At 35.2% G+C, this 9898-nt stretch overlaps 1 protein-coding gene across 1 annotated transcript; it reads right to left on the bottom strand.

The window, feature by feature from the left end:
- Window positions 1–5064: 5064 nt before the first annotated feature.
- LOC140507518 (vomeronasal type-1 receptor 1-like) lies at window positions 5065–6024 on the bottom strand. The gene has a single exon (XM_072615583.1). It carries the CDS (start codon window positions 6022–6024, stop codon window positions 5065–5067), a length of 960 nt encoding a protein of 319 aa, XP_072471684.1.
- Between the last annotated feature and the right edge of the window lie 3874 nt (window positions 6025–9898).

The raw sequence follows: 9898 nt of genomic DNA, 5'->3' as shown, positions 1-9898 counted from the left end.
TGCTACAGTAAGTGTCAGGTTAAAGTGTATGCAAACAATCTTATGAAATTAGAATTCTTTATATTTACTTGTGTTTATATTGTGCTTGTCAGATATAAGTTTCAACTTCATCTTACTCTTAATATAAGGCTGAAAATAACCATAACAGGTTAATAAATCATTCTCTCTGACTATGAACAAAACTTTCATGAGACAATTACCCATTTTCCACTGGAAAATTATTTTAGTAAAAAATGTTTTGTATGAACAGTATAACATTACAGAATGAAATTTTGCATTAAAGTTTCTGGTTTAAGTATTGTGAATGAAGCGTTTGAATTTTTCAAATAGTTTCTGTAGTTTTTTTGCAACTTTTGTTTAAAATAAATAAATAAAATATTTAATAATATTTAAAATAAATAAAATATCAAGAATGCAGTTGTTTCAAATTTAAAAAAAAATCAACTGAAACAAAAAATGCCAAATTCATTAGTTTTATAGATAGAGAAAGCAATAATAAAGAGGATTATGTATAGAGTGATTTTACAAATATACAGATATTTATGTCTGATGGTAGCTATTTCTAGGGAGATGGAAGAAAAAAGGAAAAAATAAATTAATATGGAGTTTATATTTATATTTATTTATATATTTAAAAGCAATAGAAACTCATGTATACTAGATCTGCTGTTTCATGTGCAATCATTTGTTTTCTTATAGTACATTATGAAATGCTTCTTTTATTCCAAAAATTGAAAGTGAATAAATAAAGAAAATTTTTAAAAGGACTACCAGCTGAAAGACAAGTCAACAAAGGAGAGATATGAAGCAGTCATAAAAAAGACATTCCAAAATGCACATACAGTGCTGAAATAGAAGGTAGGTGAGTAAAACAAGTCAAACATACTAATCAACAGCAGGACAGTTTGCGTGGTTCTGATCTCAGTGCAACCACAATGAGATGGGTTGTCATGAATGTACTAGAGTCTCTGAAGTTGTCTGTACAGAAAAAAAACAAACAAAAACTCATATTCTCTAGTCCACACTATTATTCTTACATAGGCAATACTAAGAAGGAGGATTAAGAAAAAAGAGATTTCAATATTAACTGAAACAGAATTGTAGCAGGAAATGAATGAAATCCTGTACTTCATTCATGTTTTTGCTTCTTTTTGGATCTCTCACATGTACAAGAAAAAAACAAGTTTGATGCTATTGAGGATTCCCTTCCATTAGAAGAGTGGAAATGTTTGCTGTTTACATTACCTTCAAATATTGTGCAGCTAGGTGGTACAGTGAATAGAGTACCAGTGCAGGAGTTGGGAGGACGTGAGTTCAAATCTCACCTCAGACACTTGACACTCACTAGCTGTGTGACCTTGAGCAAGTCACTTAATCCCAACTGCCTCATCCTGGGTCATCTCCAGTCATCCTGATGAATATCTGGTCACTGGATTCAGATGGCTCTGGAGGAGAAGTGAGGCTGGTGACCTGCACAGCCCTCTCTCACTCAAAACAAAATCAAGTGCAAGTCATGTCATCATTTCTCTGATGGCAAGGTCTTGTTTGGCAACGATGGGTGAAAACACACACACACACACACACACACACACACACACCTCTAAATAAAATTCAAAATAGTTCCATTGTTCCTTAATTTACTATCATGGGTTTGTGTTGGTATTCTTATATCATCGACATCTGAAATGTTGCATAGACATCTCCAGAGCAGGTTGGATGGATGGAGGTGAAGAGAGAATGAGGGGAGGTTGCAGAGTGAAGAAAGAGAGGATGAAGAGAGAGAATATTTGTCCTGTTATTTCTACTAAGAAAATGCTATTCTCTTTATTCCCCTTCTCATTCCAAGTGGCAGATTTGAAACATTAGTAGTCTTATAAATTTGACTTAGTTTTTTTTTTTTTAATTTAGAAATGAGGCCTTTATCATAGACATTGTCTGCAATTTCCACCCCCCCCCAATTTCCTGCTGCTTTCTAATCTTGGTTGTATCCAATAACCTTTCCTGAAGGACAGGGTGATTTCCTCCAATCAGATTAATTCATCACATGAGCATCAGTACCTGTCTTATTGTACTTAGCTAAGCTTGGCTAGACTTAGCTTGAAGTAGCAACACTTCTCTTCATCCTTTTCCATTCTGTTTCAAGCTGTTCTGTGTTCCACTCAACCTATATATTTTAAAGTACCACAAAAGGCAGAATTCCAAATAACTTTTAATTCTCTTTTAAATTACAGATATAATTGTATGATCTTGTTGCTTCCTCAAAAACAACTTCATTTCAAAGTTTTTCACTTTTATTACATATAAATACAATTTAATCATGCTCAACTTTAACTCATTTCAATTCCCACATCAAAACGAGTAGAGACTGGTAAGGATCTAATCTTTACCTTTAAATCATAGGTAAGAACACTCTTTGAAGTATCTATTACGCAAATGAATTTGTTGAAAAGATGCTAATCATACTTCAATTTTGATTAAAGGGAAGTAAATTTACATAGTAAATAATTCCAAGTGGTATACAGGTAATACTGAATATCAAATGAATTCTGTACAAAAACTATCTGCAATTCAGGACATGCTCCAAAAAGTAAATAAAAATATAAGTCACACTGACTTTCAAGATAATGCAAAATATTCTATAATTTATTCTCCTGTAAGATTACTAATTACACTGAAATTCTTTTCCAAAACATGTAACGGAAAATGTTTCTAATTTTAGTGATGAACTCATTTGTGCTTGGTGAAGCAGGTAGTGGGGAATAAGGCAGAAATTTAAACTCACATGTTCATGCTTCAAATTCATCACTCTTTTTAACACATAGTATTGGAGCTTGTTCTGAAGGAAGAGAATAGGTTCAAGAGTACCAATATATAGGACAGAAAATTATGATTAGAAGTGAATTTTGGTGTTCTAGCGAAAGAAGAGTTTTGAGTAATAATAAATTCTGAGTTTTGACAACCTCCTTGACTGGGGGAGGTACAGCAATGCTGGGCATTAAGGCAGCTAAGGATGGTGATGAGCTCGAAGGACACAGGGCTCAGCAGGATACAGTGGAGTCTTGACTGTGAGTCAGATACCTAATTCCAAGAGACAAGTGGGAGAGTAATTTGGAGGCTTGGTTACCAGAAAAAAAAAAAAGAATCCAGACAGTTCAGTGGGCAGATGGGTGAATTTTAAAAAGGAAATACTTTCTGAATGAGAAACTGAAAAGTGGTACCCTGGGTATTCCAAATTTGACAGAAGTATCATCCAGCATTGCAGAGGCTGCTGAAGGATGAAGTGTCTTTGAGGAGAAATCCAGAAAACAGGGAGTGCAAGAAAATGGAGGGTAAGAAAGGAAGCTATCTAAAACAAAAGGGAATTGGTAACAATAGATTCCAAAGGGCCATGCATAAAGTGGAGTGCAGGTATGGACAGAAACAGAGGGAGGGCAGAGAAGGGCTGACAATAAAGTTTGCTCTAGAAAAGGGGTTTCCAACTCAACAAAATGAATCTGAGTCACAGAGATAAGTGGAGTGAGGGACAGAAGTTTGAAGCTATAGAACAAGATAAGTACTTATTGATGATTTCATAGATCATATTCTCCAGAGATCCCTGAAGTGGAGGCCTCTAATCTCAGGTAACCCATGACTTTCAGTGATGATTTTTTTCAGTCTTCAGGGTCAGAAGTGGTCCTTTGTGTTATTTCATTATCCATCCATGTAAAGGTGAGTAGAAGACACTTTCTAGATATTAATGACAGCAAGGAAAGCTCTGCCAAGAAGCAGCCAATGGCCTAAGCAGTAGGATTTTCTCAGAGATCACCTAGTTCAATAATCTTATGCTGGCATTCACAATTGATGCTAATGAAGCAAAAGTGATTTGTTCAAAATCATACCAGTAGTGAGATGAGCAAGGGTTAATCAAAGTCTTCATCATTCCTATCATAAAGAGCTGCTGTAGCATCTTCATATTCTTCCATAATCATGAGAAAAAGTTTCTTTGATTTTAAACTGTTCATTTCCTTATTTGATTCTTGACTTAAGCCATGTTGTAAGAGGCTGTGGAAACACAAAGTTTTGCTCAATTTTTGGTTTTGTTTCTTTTGCAGCCTGATGTCTGTGCCCTCAGTCAAAAACCTTCTTCTAGTCACTTTTGCTTCCCATCCTTCCTCTCTTGTTTTGGTGACTTTGTGTGTGTGTGTGTGTGCGTGTGTGTGTGAAGAATTTACTTGAGAATGGTTTTTAAAAACTTATTCATTATATTGGAGATACACAAGATATGCGCCACCAATGCCCTCCTCATGGTTTGTTGAATGACAGCCAAGGTAAGACCTTGTCTTCACAAATTCAGCATGGATAGGTTCAACATAGGCTGAACAGAATATCTCTTCACAGTTAGAGTCAAGGCAGATGGTTGCTCCTATGCCTAAGTTAAATAGCAAAGAGACAAAAACTAATTGCGCAAGTACTAGAAGAGGGAAAACATGCATATATAACAGTTCATATGAAAAAATATTTTCGTGTGAAACTCATTATGAGTCAACAATATGACAAATCAGACAAAATAGTCAATGTTAGTTTGGGCTTCATTGAAAAAAGTATGTGACACAAAAGGAGGGATAGGTTAGTCCTTCTACACTCTGGCCTGGTCAAACCAGATCTGGATTATTATATTCTATCACTGGAGTATGGGGAAAGGTGCTCATTTTAGGGAAGACATTGAAAACTAATGGATTCTAATGGATTATCACATGACATCATGAATGATATAACAGTGAAATATCATATAGTATTTTGGTATTTACCCCAAAGAAGGAAATTCCTTTAGTTTCTGGTTTGGTATTGCTGTGGTATGAGCTCCAAGATATATTTATGTGCAGACAGATTCTTTTATTATCTCTTTGTAATATGTCTAGTATTGGTATAGAGGGGTCAAATGGTGTTTGCCAGAAAATTATTTGGGGGACATAGTTTGAAATTTCCTTCCAGAATAGCCAGACCAATCCATGGTTCCAAGATTGCATTGCTATTTCTGATTTCATGTGGACCAAAAAAGACTGATCATTTTCCTGTTTTGTCATATTAGTCATTTTGATGGGTTTTAGGTGAATTTCCCAAGTTGCATCGCAGCTGTATCATCTTTTCCCTAAGCGCCAAGAAATTATTATAGACACGGGAGTCACTGACTATTAGAATAAAAGAGCTACAAGCTGGGAAGCAGGAGGCCAGAAAGGCAGAGGTGTGAATTTGCCAAGAACATCGTCCATTTTGAATACATAACATTAAGATAGAATTCAGAGAGTTAAAGGAGACAAACAGGATGACAAGCAACAGAATTGTTTGGGTAACTCTGGTCTTAGGGGAAATATTAGGGGTTAGACTGTTGCTATGAATGTACTGTACTCTTTGATGGTGTCTATACAAGAAAAAAACCATATATCCACTGGCTCCCAACATGATTCCTATACACAATAAGTCAGGAAGGAAGACTATCAGGATATGCACTGCAATAATAAGTGAAGTTGGAAAGAGAACAGCACAATAAATGTAATCCTGTTCTTCAGTGATATTTTTGTTTCCCAGTGGACCTTTCATAAGTGCAAGATTCATGCCATTTCTCAGTAAATGGAAGGTCCAGAACAAGAGAAACAATCGGGCAATGCACTTTGAGGATTTAGCTTTAAGTTTTGCCCACCAGAAGTTTCCAGGACTTAAAGTGATGACTTGGAAACTACTTAGAAGACAGGTAGTACAGAGAGAAAGGTCTCGGGCCACTTTGTGAAAGTAAAAGATAAGTTTACATCCCACATCATCCAAGAAATTGGTGAGCCCCAAAGCAGACATTGTGTGAGGGATCCCTTTGGAAAGAAGCACCAAGTTATTGACAAAGGCCAGGTGGGTGAGAAGCATGTTAATGGGCCTCATCCTGGTACCAGTGAAGATGGGAATGGTATAGAGCCCCAGGAGGAAGGAGTTCCCCAGTACCCCCAATCCAGTCTGAAACAGAAAAAAGAGTCCCAATACTATGTCTTTAGAAATCATTCTCTTTTCATTAATGGGAGTATATAGCAAACAAAACCAGTTAACCTGTGCTCAGTCAGAAATATCAAGGTGTAGAATCTATTTCCTGAGATGAGGGAAAGCATTTTCCATGTCCAAATACAACTGCTCTTCACTCTCACAGAAAAAATTCATAGAGACTGTCTCTTTTATTGCTGGCATATGGATATTCAGGAATATAGTATTGATTGGAAAGTTTCTAATGTTTTGTTTTGCTCTTTATTTAGAAAGAGTTCTTTGATACACTGGTTGAATTCTTCTATGGAGAAAGAGTTTAATTGTAAAAATCCCAGTAATATAGAACCTAACATAGGTGAAGATGCTGATGACAGAGAGACCACTTGTTTGAGAATTTGAAGTCAGGAGCTTTCACAGTCTGAAATCTACCATTCCTACAAATCTATGCCTTTGAACAAGATGTCTTTCACTGGAACCAGTAACTCATGACTATTACATTTTCCCATTTCCATCTACAAAAGACAGAGAAAAAACATTTTAGTATTTAGTTGACCAGCTTGCTTCTCATTTTATTCCTCTAAATTTATTTCTATCTGTTACTTTCCACCTTAATAAATATATTTTACATATGTAATTATTATTCACATAACATATAAATGAATATCTTTGTAATATATATGTATATATATACCTTCATAATATACATATGTAACCATACATACATTCGCTAATTATCTAATAGACAAACATTTGAAAAGAGACACCTGACATTGGAGTATATATAAACAGTTGTCATAGTGCTATAATTGAATGTTATTGTGGGCACAACAAATGACATATTACTTTCTGAATAAACTTTTAGTTGCATATACTAACGTAGAGCAAATTTAACAGAAATAGGGAGAATAATTTATGTGACTAGATTATAGTGAAAACAACTTTGAGATACTTTGAAACTGAAAATGCAATAATAAGACATGAACCATGAAAGCTAAAGCTAAATATATTCACCTCCGTACACTCACTAAATTGTTTTTGTGTGTCTATCTGTCTATCTGAATATATATATATATATATATATATGTGTGTGTATGTGTATGTAAATATGTGTACATATATCGTATGCATATACACACATATACAAAAGTATACTGCAATTTCTATGCTTCTTTTGTTATTTTAATGAACCTTCATTGCTAGTTCTTTCATCCCCTTGTGGCTGTGTTCACTTCTTTATCTCCATGACTTAAGCTTCCTTTTCACTTGGGAAGTTCTTTCAATATACTGGGCTTTCTCACCCTGGAAAATTTCTTCAGCATTTCATCCCCCTTGTTCAATTGATGGATTTCTTTTGGAAGTCTTACTTTTTTGTGCAAGAAGAAGGGATTTTATTGTATATGCTTCATTCTTCTGGGTTACAGTTCTAACTCTCATAATCCACATGAGAACCTCTTCTCAATATATTCTTTTCAACTTCCTTTTTCATATTACATTCCCCTTAAGATATAAACTCCTTGGGGGCAGAAATTAGAATTCTTTTTTGCATGTATTTAGATGCCCAACACTCCATAACATTTGTACCACATAGTAAATGTTTAAAAGTTTATGGCCTCCATGAGTGATGGGTTTTGTGCAAAATATATGGGAATGCTGATGATTTGTGTCAACTTATATTATATCCTATAATTCTTTTGAACTTGTTCTTTGATTCAATTATCTTTGGTTGACATTTAGGGTTTACTGAGTAAATAATCATATCGCCTATAAAAATAATACCTTTATGTTGTCTTTGCCTAGGCTTATTTCCTCATCTTCTTTTTATGACATCATTATTATATCTTGCATTTTAAGGATTATGTTAAAAAGCAGTGGCAATAACAGTCACTGTTGCTTTACACCTGATTTTTTGGAAAGACCCCCAAGTTTTGTCCATCATATATTAACCCTGATTTAGATAGACAAAATTTACTGTATTAATCAAAAGTCAATTTTTTCCAATAGCTTCTGAATTATTAAGTCACATCACTGCTTTATTTTGCCCCAAGTCCTTTAACATCTAAATACTTTTTTATTAATTATATTGAGCAGAATTATTACCTTATAGTCATCCATGTGATGAAAAACCCTTCATTGCTAGTATAAAAACCATCTGCTAGTTTATAACCTCTCATTTCTTTTTCAGCTTACTTACTTAAATTGTAAAACAAAAAAATCTGTCCTAATGATTATTAGGGTTCTTATTTTGTACTTTCCTTTCCCTACTTACTTTGAGCTTTTTTTGGGTATCAAGAAAATGTTTGTGTGTAACATGATAAATAAGGTGAAGAACTAGATATTTTCTTTGATTCCCTTAATATCTTAAACATTTCTAAAACAGAAATTATGCAATAGCAACAAAGAAATTTCAGGAATCTCAATGATTTAGGGCTTCAGAATCCTAAAGGAATGCTGTTGAGATCTACACTCTAGGCTGAAAAAGTCTGCTCAAGCCAGGACAGAAAGGTAGTCATTTCTTCAACCCTCCAGACTATGAAAGCTCACTTGGGCTACACAAACAGCACTGAGGTGATGTAAGAGTAATTTAAATGGAAAGATCTTTCTCATTAACTAATAGGTCCAAGCTTAAATTGCCTGGAAGCCTGGGTTACATGTGGTGGGAGGAGCTTGCTGAAGAGGCAAGTTGAGGGGAAATAACACAGGCAACTGATACAGGTCAACTGACATATTGTGGCAGTTGATGATGTGAAGGCCCTGGCTGAGGCAGGGGAGGTTTGAGAATGGCTTTGCCCTTTGCTGTAATCATGTCTATTAACTTCTTGGTCATCATGACAGATTTTGCTTTCTAGTTCTGGGATTTGGCTTTCTGGTGTTTAAATAAATGTTTTTCTTTTGTCTTCTATATGGAGAGTCTTTTATATTTTGCAACTGAGAACTAGGCTGGCATATTCATAGTCACCACCAGTGCTGTGAATATTACCTTGGTGATACATTTTGTGTCATGAATAGGATCATAAAACAAAAAATTCTCTATTTTGAAGCAGAAATGATTTAGAGGAAGACATTAATATCACAGGATGGGAGGATTTGCCATTTTTCTCACTAGCAAGATAATGGGCTAAAAGCACTAAACCCTGTGAAAACTGGGGAAACGTGGTTACAAGAGGGGGAACCTGGAGATTTGGAAAGGGGTTTGCAAGGAATACCGATAAGACTAGGGAAGGAGTTGGCAGGGGTAAATAGGTGAGGCTGGATTTTACTAATGGCTTAACTTATTATGTGTATAAATAGAGATGAACTTCTTAAGGAAAAAAAATCAGATGGAAAAACAGTACAAGAGCAGTCTAGGGGTTGTCTCAGGCAGAAGGAAAGGCTGTTCATTTAGCTCAGAAGAAGATGAAGGCTAACAAAAGAAATGTGCTTCTGATCTTTGTTCAGACCCAGTCTAGTTGCCACAGTGACAAATGAAGTAAAATAATTTTAGAGGAAAATGTTTCTCAGTCAGAAGCATGCTCAATAGTGAGGTGGAAACAGGAAAACCAAAGAGATAGCTCAGTATTTAAGGAAATAATAAAAGATTTTACTCAGCAAGAGGTCACAGAAATTTTGAGTATATTCACCCTAAGGATGGGAGAATTGTTAATATTTTGGATGGTGAGAATCCGTGATGACAGAGCTGGAGGAAGAGCTATTGATCTCACAGACTGCCTGAAATTTATAGGTATTAGAATCCTTTTGTACAGCAAACTTTTAGAGACTATAATACACAAGGAGGCAACAATACAACTAATCTGTTGGCTTTGGCTGCAGAAGGCTACAGTAGACAGTATCCTATTGATTCTATGTGACCTAGCAGAGACAGGCCATAGTATTCACTTAGGGACTGCATAAGAAAGTTAAA

Source organism: Notamacropus eugenii, chromosome 5 (assembly GCF_028372415.1).
Source record: "Notamacropus eugenii isolate mMacEug1 chromosome 5, mMacEug1.pri_v2, whole genome shotgun sequence".
Taxonomy (NCBI): domain Eukaryota; kingdom Metazoa; phylum Chordata; class Mammalia; order Diprotodontia; family Macropodidae; genus Notamacropus; species Notamacropus eugenii.
This window is presented reverse-complemented; position numbering and strand designations above follow the sequence as displayed.